Consider the following 15,675-nt stretch of genomic DNA (forward strand, 5'->3'; position numbering starts at 1 on the left):
CCATGTGAGGGGACAGTGGTCAGTCTCTGTGGTGAACCTTGAACCAGCGATATAGCAAGCTAGCTTCTGCACCGCCTATACTACGCAGGTGCATTCCTTTTCTGATGCACTGTATGCTTCCTCACGAACTGAAACCTTTCTACTGGCGTACAGTGCAGGGTATACGTTTTCGTCATCTCTCTTTTGACAAAGCACCACCTCCATGGCCCTGTCGCTGGCATCACACTGAAGAATGAATGGCTTAGAGTAATCGGGCGCGTTCAACACTGGCTGACTTGTTAGTGCTTTCTTTAGCATACTAAAAGCCTTTTCTTTTGCGTCATCCCACTTTACCGTTTGTTGCTCTGTTTTTCGGAGAGCATCTGTTAAAGAACTTGCAATCTCGGAATAACGCGGGATATATCTTTGGTAATAAGCCGCCAAGCCAAGGAATGACCTGATGTCCCGCTTGGTGCGTGGTTGCGGAAAGTTGTCTATTTCGGTCAGTTTAACCTCAGAAGGCCGACAATGGCCTTGCCCTATTACGTGACCTAGATAAGCTACCACCGCGCGCCCTTGGCATTTGGAAGCCTTGACAGTTAAGTTGGCCTCTCGTAGACGACACAACACGGTTCGCAGGTGTTGCATATGATTCGCCCATGATGAAGAAAATATTGCTATGTCATCGAGTTACGCAAGTGCAAAGTCCTCCATTCCCCGTAGCACCTGGTCCATAAGGCTAGATAAACAATAGGGAGCATTCTTCAATACAAAGCTCAGGATTTTCGGCCTAAAGGTTCCCATCGGGCAAATAAACGCCGCTAGCCTGCTTGCCCTCTCGGTCAACGGAACCTGCCAGTACCCTCTGACTAAATCGAGCGTAGAGATGATATTAGCACTGCTCATTTTCTCAAGCCTTTCCTCGATATGCGGTATTGGGTAGGTCTGGTCCTTCGTGAGTTGAGCCAGCGGTAGTCGATACACGGTCACGGCTCCTTTCCTGGGACCTCAACCAAGATAAGAGGCCAGGTATAATCACTCTCTCCAGGTTCGATTACACCTAGATCTACCATCTTGTTTATTTCAGCGGCCATGGCTTGACGTTGACGAGGTGAAACGCGATAAGCTTTCGAACGAACTGGGTGTGATGAGGTTAACTCGATATTGTGAACGATCGCAGTGGTCCTGCCAGGTGTGTCTGAAAATATGTCTTTAAATTCAAACGCGAGTTCTCTCAGTTCGGCCCTTTGATTGGGATTCCACTCCGCCAGCTATATTAGCTTGTCAGTGGTCTCGGGAATACTTTCTGCTCCCGTCACTGATGTTAACTCCGGAAAGTCGACAGGCATCTCCTCAGGTTGGTTAATGGACATGTTCACAATGGCCTCCCTCTGCCGGCAGGGTTTAAGGAGATTGCTGTGGTACACTTGTGATGTCCTTCGTTTTCCCGGCACCGTGATTACGCGGTTTGTTTCAGATAATTTCTGAATTATGTCAACCGGTCCTTCCCATTGAACCTGTAGTTTGTTTTTCAATGAGGATTTCAGGATCATTGCCCTTTCCCCAACTTCGAAGCGTCTTGTTCCGACCGTTCTCATAGTAATGTTTACCATTGCTTTGTGCCTTGCGCATTTCCTGCCCAGCAATCTTTTTGGCAGGGCTTACATTCAATAACTTTCTTCTGCATTCTGCATCTCGAGACATTTCAGGCTCCAGTGCTTTCCTGACCTTTTAATTAGCTAGTGTACTTTCCGTAATATCCCCTATAGGGCTGTCCTGTTTGGTGCTGGTTGACGAATCCACCGTCAAACCTGTTTCCTCCACCACTGGACCTTCATACACTGCCTTGGCCGTGAGCTCCCTTGCCTTGGAACGAGTTAGGGCTTGCACTGTTCCCTGACTAAACCCGATTCCCTTGCGTCGTAGCAAATCCTCTGATTTGTTAGAAAACAAATGCGGATACTGCGGCGGGAGATGTGCTGAGACGGCGGCTTCAGTGTCCAGTACTCCAAAAGGGCCTTCGATACGAATCTTGGCCACAGAGAGACAAACACTGGAGGCCTCTACGGCTTGCCTTATCCAAGCACATTCTCCTGTGCATTGGCCTTCCTCCATGTACGACGGGTGCACCACGTCCATTGTGGCTGCCGAGTCGCGAAGCACCCGACACGGTTTGCCGTTTACCATAAGGTCTCGAATGTATGGTTCCAGCAAGTTAATATTTTCCTCGTTACTACTTAGTGACGTCAACACTAGTTTGGGATTCCTGCATCCCACGGAGATATGCCCCGTTTGCTGGCAGCTGTAGCAAGCTACTGGTTTCTTTGCCTCGAAAGCTTTCTTCTTTTGCCTTTCTTCCCTCCGTTCGGGTGACTCCTCCCTTCCCTCGCTGTCCTCGTCACTATTTTTCACCGAATCTGACCATTCCTTTCAGTCATACTGACTCGACTTTGACCATCGCTTTGGCTTGTCGGGTCTGTATTTATTTCTCTCCTTCTTAGGAGCTTCGTTGCCTTCGAATGCATGGCGAGTCACGTACTCTTCAGCGAGATCGGCCGCTCTCGTGGTAGTGTCCACGCCTGGCTTATCCTGAACCCAATACTTGATGGTTTCTGGCAGCCGTTGGTATAATTGTTCTAAAGCAACGCACTGCATTGTCTTTTTGGCGTTGCCGAGTGCACCCTCTTCTCTGAGCCATTCCTTCAGGTTTACCTCCAAAGTGTATGCAAAATCTGAGTATGACTCACTTTTGGTCTTCTCGACCTCCCTGAATTTTCGCCTGAATGTTTCTGCTGATAATCTATACTTTTTAAGCAGATTTGCTTTGACTTCATCGAAGTCTTCTGCTTCAGCTTTCCACATGCGGGCAATGATATCAGCTACCTCACGTGGCAGTAACGTAAGCAAGGGTTGCGGCCATGCGTTTCTCCCGAATTTTGCCTTTTCACATGTGCGCTCAAATTGCAGCAGAAAAAGACCTATGTCCCCTCCTACTGCGTAGGGTGCCATCAAGTCTGTCATTCTGCGCTCGATTTCACGTGCCTCTGTGCTAGGCCTTTCAGCATTTTGAGCTTTCAGGAGCTCAATCTCTAGGCGCTTCATTTCGAGGTCGCGCTCTTCTTCGGCCTCACGTGCGGCGCGCTCGCGCTCTTCAATCTCTAGACGCTTCATTTCGAGTGCGTTGCGTGCAACACGGTCGCGCTCTTCTTTTTGCTCTAGGCGCTTACGCTCTTCCTGTTTCTCTGCAATGCTCTCTAGGCATTCCGTCAGTTCATGGTCATCTGCCCCGATCGCTTCGATCGCCTCAATGATCTCCGGCTTTCTCTTTGACTCTGCAATTTGGCGGCCCAACTCTCTGGCCAAGCTAAACAATTCCGGCTTCTTTAGTGCCTTCAAGTTCATGGCTGCCCTTAGTGCTGCTAACTCTTCACTCTATAAGAACATCGACGTACTCAAAAATTCCGTCAACGGTTAAAGAAAATAACTGCTCTGTACTTCCCCCAAAATACGTAAAGCCAAGTGATATCTTAGTGAAGAAAAGCCGGGCATTCACCATATGCAGTGATGAATCCTGACACCTTCCTTCCGAACGTTGTCACGAGGACGAAGAGGAGACGATCTCTTAGATGTCGTCCAAAGTTGTGGTCACCAGGCTAGCGTATCCCAATCGCTGCCAACCAGTTGTTGCGTTCTCCAGGATAGCGTACCCCACCGCTGCCGAGTTGTTGCGCCGCCTGTTTCTCGAAGCTCTACCGACGTTACTATTGGGTAGCGTCGCGTTGTCGACGGGCTGCAGGCATCCCGGTAGGCCATGGCGATGAGGCAGGGACGAGACGATTTCTAGTGCGGAACTTACATGGTTTATTCAATGGTTGGTGAAAGATGTAAAAGAAGAGAATGAAGTGAATTTTAAAAAATGCATTGTGCGGCCCTTTAAAAAATCGTAGACGGGATCTTGCTCACGTCAACGTCACGTAACATGCACTGAGTCCCCATCGGTGCTTTGCGGCTGCTCCTTCTCTCCTGGGCGATGTTGCACGTCCCCGTTGGTGCTTTGCGGCTGCTCCTATATTCTCAGGTGAGCCTGGACGGGCCCGCCTCCGCAGGTGGCAACGCGCAGGTCCGGGATAGTCGGCGCTTATCCTTTCTTCTAGGTGACGTTGGTTCGCGGAAAGAGCGCCTGGCTGACTGTGGATGGGCGACTGATTCCCTCTCTTCTAGGCATCGTTGGTTTGCGGAAAGGGCCCTCCCTTTAGAGTTGGAGAGTTCGTGGAAAGGGTTATTCTAAAGCCTCACATACACAAAGGGGCTGTTACGTTTCGCCTACGACGCGCGGTAAAGCCGGCGCGGATTCAACGAACGCCGGGGCTTCGTTCAAAGCGGCGGACATTTTGGCCCGTTCGGAGCGGCCGCGACGCATCCCCGCCGAGCGCGTCCCGGCTTGTTCAGTGCCACGTGTCTTTGTGTGTGCGTGTGTGTGTGTGTGCCCACGCTTGTCAAAGCGCGGCAGCCGGGGAGAGGAGCTCCCCCAGTGTGAAGCGAGGAGGTCTGACCGGCGCCGGCCCGGCTGATGCGTCACCTCCTTGTCTCTACATGTCTCTCAGTCCGTCCGTGCCTTGCTGTCACGTGGTGTCATCTCGTGACCTTCCTTCTTGCCCGCGACGCCAAGAGTATAAGAGCAGCTGCCCCCGGACGCCAGGAGAGAGGCTCCGATTTCTTATGTTGAGTAACGTGCTCTCCCGTCTCTCTACTTCGGTCGACCTGACCGCCTGCTCTTTGCGATGCTAGAATAAACAAGTTGTTCTGTTAGCAGCCGCCTCATGCTTTGCTGGGACCTTCGGATGCTTCCAGTGTGCCCCAGGCCGCCAGGCCAACGCTACCCTTGGGGCTTGCGACCCATTTGCAACAACGGGCGCCAACGGTCCGGTTGCAACAACGGGTGTCAGCACTGAGGTTCCAACAGCTGGTGGCAGCTTCATCGTACCTTGCTGGTGTAGCAGCGCACTGACACGGACACAGAGAAGACAAACAGAAAAAGACGACACTCGCTGCGCTGAGATTCCAACAGCCGGTGCCATCGGTGCGGATCAAATAGGGCCTGTAAGCACTGCGGGGCGCCAGCCAGACCGGTAACCACTCGAGACAACCACAACAAATTTGGAATCCACTCTTCGTTCAGATGAGGCATGGTGGTCGAGCATCCTTCTTGCCCCGGGTGTTACACGCCAACCGTAACAAGGCCCAGTCAAGCTGTTTAAAACAGCTTTTTGCCCAGGTGTCCCTCCAGAATTGTGTATTTCTTCTGGAAAATAAAACTGAAATGAATTGAATGTATGTGTACAAAGTCTACATACAAATTTATAATTAATTGAATTACGTACAGCCCCATACTTCAATTAAATTTTAACACTTCTGCCACGATGCGATGTGCCATGTGAGGCAACGATAAGGCACAAGCCTCTCACAGTTATGAACAATGGACGCACAACAACGCCTCAAGCAAACACGTCTCCCTATGTGTTCTGTAGACTACGCAGACAAACAGCTGTGGTGCACACAAGGTAACATTAACATCAACTCACCATTTTCGTATTGCACTAAACGCTGAAGAAATCACACAGTCGCCGCCAGCATCATCGCTAATTATCGTCAGTCAAAGTAAGCATCATACAAAGCTTCAGTTACATCGACTAATTCCCACAGTGCGCGGGAACCGCCGATTTTTTTTTTCTTCTTCTTTCGATCTACTTATGTTTTTTAAGAGAATAGCGCTCAACGGTGATGACGTCAGCTGTCGCGCGCTGCTTCGCAAGCCGTTGTGGCTCTGGCTCTTGAAATTTTCGAAATACATGAAAGAATTTTTTAAAATATTATTATTATTATTATTATTATTATTATTAGTAGTAGTAGTAGTAGTAGTAGTAGTAGTAGTAGTAGTAGTACAGTAGTAGTAATAAAGGAACAAAAGGCGTAGCAAGTTTCGAGAAGTCTTCATGTGCCAGAACGTTCCAAATACGAGAAAATTTGCCTTGAAGTCCGTGATCTCACGCTGACCCTTACAGGCAATCAGGTTAAGACACGAAATTTAAGAAAACCAGGCTGCCATTTTCTGCCCTAATGAACCAACACCTTGCTGAGAAGTAAAGTTAAACAGGGTATGAAACTTTATACCAGTTTAAACTGGATTTAGTGTTGATATTCGCTTTCTATTTAATGGGACACTAAAGAGTATGCTGAATCAAATTATGCGGGTGAACTAGTGCTCAAAGAATCCGACTGTGTTTAGTTGGAAGATTGGCTACTTACGGAGAAAGCCACAGGGCCCCTAATTTCCCCCACAAAACACGACACCGGTATGCCATTGTGGCGGCATGGGTTTGAGACTATTTTTGCGTGCTTGCGCCGTTTTTTGCGCCGGGAAAATTGTGAAAGCTTACGAAGTTGAGCATTTGATTCATTAATAATTTAGAGTTTTGATGGAATTCTTGTTTAGCGATAAATGTTTTATTATAGCCGAAGCTATCTATACCATCACGCGGAGCTAATGCGGAAATACCAACCTGACGTCGCCATTCCTCCTCCGTTTCAGCGTCTCATTTGGCTTATAGAAGTCTTTTCGTACGGGAGACTGGCATTTTTGATGTACCAGAAGGGAAATACACGCACCAGTTCGGAATATTCCTCTTTATTGTTTCTCTAAGAAATTACTGTTAGTAAACAGCGTAATGCCACCTATCCAAGGCAATAACTTGAAGAGGCGGACACCACTTGCGAAACAAACGGCGACGGTTAGTCTCCGAATGAAAGAATATTTATTGGTTAAAAATTTGGGTATTGACTTAAGGTCACATATTGCCACTCGTATAAATCAGGCCGCATAATAACGCAGTCATATACACTTAGTGCAAATTCCAATACTGTTGCAAGTTTCGAGACATCCGTCCACAAAATGTCCGAAAATGCATGGCTGTCAGGCACGCACCCAAATGCCCCCCCCCTCCCCCCCTCCATGCACACACTCCCCGTCCACGCCACCACTTCTCAAACACATTCCTAAAGCGCCGCCAAATCAATGTTGAGACTTGACAGCTACTCGGCGGTCAACATTTTGCTGCCCTTTTCACTCCTTTTGGATGGGGTAGTTATCGGCATCTACTGGGATGTGAAGGTCAGTTTCCTCATCGATTCGGTGACCGCACGATTAGCTCGAGATGCATTCAGTTGTCACCGTCTATTCAACGGTCACACGCATCGTTGTTGGTTCGTTAGTTCAACCTTCTTTGTTTAGACTGATCTAGGGACCAGGAAAGGGATTCGGTTCGTGGTCAGCTGGTCTGTATGCACACTGAACGAGCTGCGGCCGGAGAAAACGCCAATTGCGTTTAACTTTTCCTTTTGCTTCATTATTTCCTCGAGGGACGGCTCGCCGAAACGCTGACAGATCCTCGAAACCATATGCCTGTGATATGGGTTAGATAAGGTGGAAAATAAAATAATGCGAGACAGCGTCCATCACCAAATTCTGCAATAACCCTTAAACTCATAGGCAATACGACTTTCACCCATTAACTCGTCTGGTTTTTCCCTAATTGTACAGCTCTTTTCATGCGAAATTGCCAACTGGAAACAAGAGTCGCAAGGAGTTGAGAAATTAAGCGATCTACTAAGGGAGAGAGCCGAGGCAACAGCCAAACAGGAAGGAAAAGCGAAAATTAACAAATTTACCCATTGTTTATGAAAATATTTATGGATCAACATTTTTTTTATTGAATTAGGAAGTAGGGAAAACGCCGCCGAAAGTGGAGAACTATTTCGTGTGTACTAAATGACGCTTATGCAGTTATCATTCGAGCCGCCTGACGTAGCCTCTTCTCTGCTGTGCTTATATATATAGGTGTTTTTCTAATCTTCCACGGTGGGCGCAGTACGTTTAGAATCCCAGCGTCCTGCGCCCTACGCGGTTGTACGGCACTGGCGGCCACGCATCGTTACGTAACTTCCCAAATAAATATACGAGTCGGTTGTACGAGACGAGGGATCCAAAAGAACTGTGATCGTTCCGCAAACATATATTTCTCTACAATTCTTCCAGAGCGAATTCAACAAACGCTACTATAGTCGGCTACAACATAAGTCCGCCAGCCACTGTTCCTCCGCGAGGCTGCAAATAATTCGTACTTCAAACTTTTCCCGTTACCCAAATAAGGCGGTAACCACAAAAATAAAATTATTAACGCGTAACTTTAGACCTTTTTCCTCGCCTATTATAGGGGAATGGCGAAAGCCTAATTCTTTATTGAACTGAAATAACATGCTTGCTTCGCTGCAACTATTTATTGTCAAGTTTCACTTCAGTTGGCGTTGAAGTTTCGCGAGTAAAACGGGTTCAACAGTGAAATGAACTGCACCGCAGATTTTTGAAGAGTGAGATGCTCAGACTCCATACACTTTGTCCATGTCTGTTGCACACCTCATTGCTTCCTCCGATGAAAATACTCTTCAATAACAGCAGACGCTCCGGAGGTATCAAGTACGACGCCATTTTGAAAAGGCCGCATGACGACGATTTTGTTGGCTTCTGTGATTGGCTGGTGGAGTAACAAAACTCCGCGCGGTCCGTGTGCCTTGGTTGCCAACTGCTGTTTTTTTTGTTGTTGTATTCTACTAAAGCAAGCTTTATTTTACGCTTTCGGCTATTTACTTGTTCTTGGCACTGTGCTTCCTGCGCTTCTTTCCTGCGCGAGTCCATTTGGCATGGTTCCTTGTTTGCCAAGTAGAGAGGAGTGTCGTATAGGCGTAGCTGTAAAACACACCTTATTTCATTTCTCTTTTGTGGGTTTACACTTTTTATGGCCGAATGGTGGGCGTTATTCACTTTCTGCTAGTAAAAGTACCCCTCCCCCTCATTTGCATAGAAAAGTTACCTTGGGTTGCCCCCCCCCCCCCCCCGAAAAAAACCCCTGGGTACGTGCTTGATGGCTGTAGTTTCTTGCCACCCTGCGCAGAGGGAGTATTTTCGAAGCTGGTAACTGGAACGGTAATGCATTTCACAGTGCGTTTCATGGGTGTATATCTGGAAACTGATGTTGATCCCAGGATATAATCCCCGCTTCAATTTTGCAATCTTTAAACACACACACACACGCGCGCACACGCGCACTCACAGACGCACGCACAGATACAATGAAGTCACGATAACTCGCCCAACGTTCCGTTCTTGGCAACTAATCCCCTTCCTAAGTGGCCTGGCCACATTGGATACAAATACATACATGCATTTTTTTTAGTCATGTATCTGACATTTGTGGTGCATTTATATACATCTTCAATGATAATTTTGTGTATCTTGCACTTATGTCTTTTAGTCATAGCCCTGTGCAATACTTTCCTTTTCTCCTTTTGTCCTGTATATTTTGCATTTCCTTATATCGTTGTTGGTCCACATTGCTCCATTCCCACTGGACCCTGTAAGATATTTTTCATACATACATACATACATACATACATACATACATACATACATACATACATACGTACATACGACCCGCCGTGGTTGCTCAGTGGCTATGGTGCTGGGCTGCTGAGCACGAGGTCGCGGGATCGAATCCCGGCCACGGCGGCCGCATTTCGATGGGGGCGAAATAAACACCCGTGTACTTAGATTTAGGTGCACGTTAAAGAACCCCAGGTGGTCGAAATTTCCGGAGTCCTCCACTACGGCGTGCCTCATAATCAGAAAGTGGTTTTGGCACGTAAAACCCCATAATTTTTTTTTTACATACATACATAGCCTGACAATTTCGAGAAGGGGACTTGCGAGACGGCGAGATGCACCCATCGCCTTCCCCCAACGCCCGTGACCTTACCCGAGCGAAATAAATCTGCTGGCGCAACCAGCTAGCCGATTGAGGTCATAGAAGCTGGGAAGATAGTGACCATCTGCCGGACACGACCAAATTTAGGAAATCCAGAGCTTAGGCTGTAGGTCTTACGTCGTATCGGAGCAGTTTAATGGAGAAGGTGCGACACAGTAGTGATCATGTGATTGGAAGATCATAAGTGAACGACAGCGTTACTTTTCAAAGAATTCTAGATACTTTCCTGACGTGTTCCAAACGCACAAGGCTTAGTGCGGAGCACACAGAGACAAGACTTGTGGATTTTGTAGAAATTGCACAAAACAAGACAAACAATAAAGAGCCAACCAAGATGAACCTTTACCATCATGGTCAACAAGAAGTCTTGCTCAACACTTGTGGACTTGCGCTACTCAAAAATAGATATATGTAATGGCGGTCATTTTTGACTTTCTTCTTGCAGTGCTACAAGTAAGTCAGAGGGATCACTCGTGCTGGCCACTGATGACAATGACGTATGTTACATTAATTCATGATTTTTTTCATCCTCGTACGGAACGTACGAGGATAAAAAAAAATCCATGAGTACATAGAAGAGAGGAGCGGTAACCATAATATTAGTGAAAACATTATTGAAAGCAATAGTGACAGTTATGGCAGTGACATAAACTCGAAAGTTGTTCCTTTATAGTTCGGGGAACAAAAAAAAGCATGGCATGCTTTCTTGCGACATGTGGCAATACCTACTTTGAAGCTATTATTACTGCGGACGACGGCTCAAGCAGAAGCCGCTCTTTCAAAGCAGAATTAGTGTAATGAAGTTTATGGAACACTTAGACGCGACCGCTTATGCTGCGATGACAGGATATGTGGTAAGTGGATATTAGGCTTCATTCCCTCACACGTACTGCAGGGCAAGAATCACTTGCGGAAGGTCAAGAACCTAGAGATGCGGGCTCAAATCATGGCCGCAGGAGATGGAGGAGCTTCTCAAGCCGGGCCCTCGTTTGCTCGCACGGAAACCTTCAGGGCCACTCCTTCCGCATCCACTTCTGGCCACCGGTCGACGATCGGTGAGGCAGCCGTCGACCTGTCCTGCAGTCTTTGCGGCATTTTGCTCTTCGCAAGCGCGCAGTACAAGGCTGAACACATGAGGACCTTCTCCCACCTGCGCCGGGCCACCCCTGACACCGACTCGGTTGCCCGTTCAGTGAACAGGCTCTCCATCGACGATGATCAGTGAGACGAGCTGACGAGGACTGGGGAGACGACCAGCTTCGGCTATAAACCCCAAAGTCCACGTTTGCGATGACTCCATTGATCGACTACCCGGACGCAACGAAAAAAGAGCGAGGAGGATTTTTTTTTTTTTTAAAGGCATCACCTGCTATTCCCAGTCTACTGCCGGGTACATGCCTCCCGCTTACTTTTTTCCCCTCTTCTTTTCTTTTTCTCCCCTTTTGAAATCATTCATGCGCAGAAGCACTGCCATTCTGTCTACTCTTTCACCATTCCCGTGTTTCTTTGTTTGTTTGTTTGTTTATTTTTGCTTTTGTTTCTACACATATGGGTACCTTGCTTTCTTTATGTAGGCAAATCTCTGCTGAAAATAAAGTTGGTACTGTGAACTCGATGAGAGTTGTGATTTGGACTTGTTGATATCTCATTACTATATACAGCGCTGTGCGTGTGTCGTGTTCTGTCTATGTACTAGCTAGTACGGAACACCTTCGTTGTTGTGTATTCTGTAGACGATGAAATAGTTCTCGTGTTGCAAAGAGCCAGCTTCTGATAATTACCGTAGTGCGCCGTGCAGTGAAGAGGAGGCGAGGGCCATGGCACGCAAAATTGCTCAATTACAGATTTTTTCGATGACTAAATAGAAGCAGGCAAAAGCTGTTCCAAAAAGTATTGCTTGTTCTTCTGTTTTAATTAATATTTTGCTCAGCTGTGCTTATTTCTCTCGTGATGTGCATTGTGTCTTGATACGGACAATATTTTCTTTTTTTGCATATGCGACTGAAGTTTATAGTGATAATTTTTAAGTTTTATTGAATTTTTTAAAAATATAGCTTGTTGCAGCAAACCAAATTGTAGTCCTCGAGCTCGATTATTCAGAGGGGCGGACATTACTTGTACCAGAAATCGAAACACATATTCAACTAGTTAACAAAAATCCACTAATTACATTTTGAAATAATTCCTTTACGACGCACATTACAATTTACGAATTGTAGTCTTTGAGTTTGCAAGGCATATCCACTCGGAATGAATTTCGAGAATGACGCCAGTTTGGAGTTATGCGCCGTCAAACTTGCCGTAAGAATGCACTGTTGTTCCACTTTTTAATGAAAATGCTCTATCATGCATCGAAGCACAAAAGTAACTGGAATGCCCATTTGTTTCGTTCCACACTTTGGGAAATATCTCGAGACTGGTGTCATCCTGGACATTAATTTCAAGTGGCTACGTCTGGCAAGCTCACCGGCTAGAATTCGTAAATTATAATATGTGCTATAAAGTAATTAATCAAGTTAATTAGCAAATTCTTGTTAATCTGTTGATTTGGTTGATGGTGAATTGGTGATGGCAATTGGTGAACTGGTTGATGTATTTCGATTTCTCGTGCTAGTAATGTCCGCCTCTGAACAATCCAGCCCATGGACAAGAATTATGCTATTTGCCACAGGCGAGTTTTAAACATTCCATAAAGCATAAAAATGATCACCCTGTATGTCACTTATTGCAGACAAAGCGACGTCGGTAAAAGTGCTCTGCTTGTTTTCCCTCCAAATGTCCGTGTTTATGTCTCCTTAAACACCGTCAAGTTATCAAATTCCTCAAGCTATATCGATCAAATACCTTGGTGTTATATACAATGGCAAATTTTAACTGGTGAAGTTACATTGATCGTTTTGCGTCCAATACAGAATGTACAGCTGGTATTGATCGCAAGCTCAGTCACCATTGCTCCGGACTACACCAGTATATTTGCTTATTAGCATATCGGGCGTTTGTTTAGGCCATATTAGAATTCGGCTGTGTATTAGTTTTCGATTGGTCCGTCTATAAAACTAATCCCCACTATCCATGGACATTTTCTATGTATAGAAAATGCCCCCTTTATCAGACGACGTCACATGAAATAGAACGCCTTATTGGCGTCCAAAAGAGTGATTCCTTTACAGCGGCCCAGTGAGTCTTCGTGAGTTACATGGAAGATTTCGCGATCTTTATTATTTAGCTGCACAGTGCGCACCTGGTAAAGAATACTAGACAGCGGTGCTTTTCTTTTATGTGTTTTTATTTATCTTGCCGGTAAAAAGTTGTAGTCTTGGTAAAAAAAAAAATATCTAGCTCGTAGACCCAGGGGATTTCGGCCGTCTGCTAGACGGAGGGAGGCTGCGTCTGCCCTCGTGATTGCGGACAATAATAAAAGTTGACTCTCTCTCTCTAGCTCGTAAAAAAGTTCGTTAACAAGAAAGGAACCACAGGCTTCTTGGACCCTGGGCAAGCAGAAAATGAATATGTTATAAAAAGTGCCTTAGAAGCAAATAGTCGCAATGCGTTGTACTGAAACATACATGAGATAGTGAGAAATAGAATTAAAGTGCTCGCTGTTACCTCTAGCCAATCAGGCGCAGTGAACAGTAACCGGTGCTTTCGCAAAACGATTGCACACCAATGCATGTATGCAGAAAGCTTTTGGAGCGAAGCTTTAGATCGGGGCCCGTACTCACAAAAAGGTCTTACGCTAGATTTGTTCGTAAGAAAATTCCAACGACGACCAGTGATATTTTAAACAGGCAAGCACCCATGACTGTTCATGACCGCCCATATTATTTATGACTTTAGCCGCATCACTTGAAGAATCGCCCACTTCCGTTGTTAAAGAGTTAAATCCCGAATTGAGTTGAAGAGGGGAAATGAAGGGCAGCTGAATTCGCATCGCTGCTCTTTTCTATAATTTATCAACACGAAGGACTCGTGTAAGACGGATGGAAGGACAGACAGAAATTTATGTTGGTTTCTAGTTCGATCGGCAGGGTGGAAGGGCGTTGTTGCACAGTTTTCAAAGCAAACACCAGTGCGTGGCATAGAAGCGTCGGCATGCACGTTCAAAGGTGCCCAGCGAACAAAACGGATGGCACTATAACGCCACCTGCAGCGGCAGCTACTGAGCCGGCAGCCAGACAGCGTGGCTCCGCGTATATCCGGTCGTCAGAAGCGCTTCACCTGAGCGGCCCTCATAAAAGGCCGTTATCATCTGGCGTTCCGAGGCTGCCGTAACAGACGGACAAATGCCTTCGTAGAAATGGTGCAGGACGGAGGTGCCAGTTTCCTTTCTGCGCTACCGTGTATGTCCACCGTGTAGCCACACCTAGGCTATACTAGTCGTTGAGGTGCCGCGTAAGCTATATAATTTGTTCGCAACTCTTCTCCCAGCTTACTTCTTCTCTGGCACCAGCTGACCGGATAACGATGCCGACGTTCATACGGACATTGTACGGCCGCTTCGCTCCTTTCTTATTTTATTTCTTTATCTCTGGCCAGCCCGGGCTATGCGCCACCTTTACAGGGATTCGGCGTCGCGACCCGCTTTGCCGGCCGTTCCTCGCACCGCGAGCACGTCCGTATCCCTCGTCTCCGCCCGCATCGTGGCAGCTGCCTCGTGCGGACCGCGAGCGGCGCATCGGCGGGCAGTCTCCGCGAGTCTCTCTGCTAAGCCCGGATGGCTGGTGTCGTCTAGTTTCGTGTCGTGCACGTGAATGTGGTCGTGACGCGGCGGCACGAGGGGAGAGAGGCACGCATTCGGGTCACTGAGGCTGCATCACACACTTTTATTTCTGCGCGCGTGGCCCTGTGATGCTGGTGCTCTTTTGAAGAAAAGGGCTTCGGCTACGGAGAAACGGGCGCACGCCTCCTTTTCCTCGAGTATAGCAACACGCCTCTATACGAGGGACGAGCAAACGCCGGCGCGCTGCACGAATGGTCTCTCTGTCTTCGATTTAGCGGGTCATCGGGAAACGCTCTTGCTGCAGGAATCCACGCAGCTGCTATACGCAGAGAAGTACGCTGGAGAAGTGAGCGTCTAAGTGCGCCTTTACAGTGGTGTATTGATATCTAGGCCACTGAAGCGCTGAACGCATGCGTCGCGCAGTACACACTGAGAGAGAAAGAAGTACAAGAGAGGAAAGGCAGGGAGGTTAATCAGACTTGCGTCCGGTTTGCTACCCTATGCATTGAGGGTAAGAAAAAGGGGGAATACAAGGGGAAGAAAAACGCAGTACATACGCGTATCCTATAATCACCGCCTCGCGTTGCAACGAAACCTGAGTATAACGAAATGCCTGTAGTCGCCGTGCCGAAATCGGTGTCGGTGAGGTGTGAAACTCCCGTGCGTTGCGAGCAGAAACGGTGGCTAAATAACGTTGCGAGCGTGGGCGAAATTTCGCCACCGTGGACGCATCCTGCACACGTGCGGCAATCTGGAGCGTATAAAACTCGCGGCTCGCGCCGAATGCGGATTACGCTTCTGCTGGCGTTTTACGTCCTTGACCTATAGGGACACGGAAAGCGAGGTTCACCATCTTCGCATCAATCCAGTGGTAGCAGGCACAGGACAGTTGGTCAATTGAGGCTGCATGTGAAACGCTGCCTTCCTCTACAGTGAGCACACCATACGTGCTTATAATGCGAAATATACGCGATACGTATACGCTCACACAGAGATAGAAGCATAGAGGGAAGATTGGTTGGGTGGCACACAGGCAGATGGGCTGTCTATTGCTGTTTGACGATGTTGATGGTTCAATTACCCGCCGCGGCATGCGCATAT

General features: G+C 47.3%; 1 protein-coding gene across 2 annotated transcripts in view; it reads left to right on the forward strand.

Annotated features, from left to right (window-relative positions):
• LOC135897983 (zinc finger protein 346-like) overlaps positions 1-11,469 on the forward strand; it is a 50,905-nt gene extending 39,436 nt beyond the window's left edge. For both annotated transcript variants that reach the window (XM_070534113.1, XM_065426694.2), the window contains one exon: positions 10,750-11,469. In XM_070534113.1, the coding sequence (XP_070390214.1) occupies positions 10,750-11,079 (330 nt within the window). In that variant the 3' untranslated portion in view covers positions 11,080-11,469. The remainder of the gene's footprint in view (positions 1-10,749) is intronic.
• Positions 11,470-15,675: the final 4,206 nt, after the last annotated feature.

Source organism: Dermacentor albipictus, chromosome 1 (genome assembly GCF_038994185.2).
Source record: "Dermacentor albipictus isolate Rhodes 1998 colony chromosome 1, USDA_Dalb.pri_finalv2, whole genome shotgun sequence".
Taxonomy (NCBI): domain Eukaryota; kingdom Metazoa; phylum Arthropoda; class Arachnida; order Ixodida; family Ixodidae; genus Dermacentor; species Dermacentor albipictus.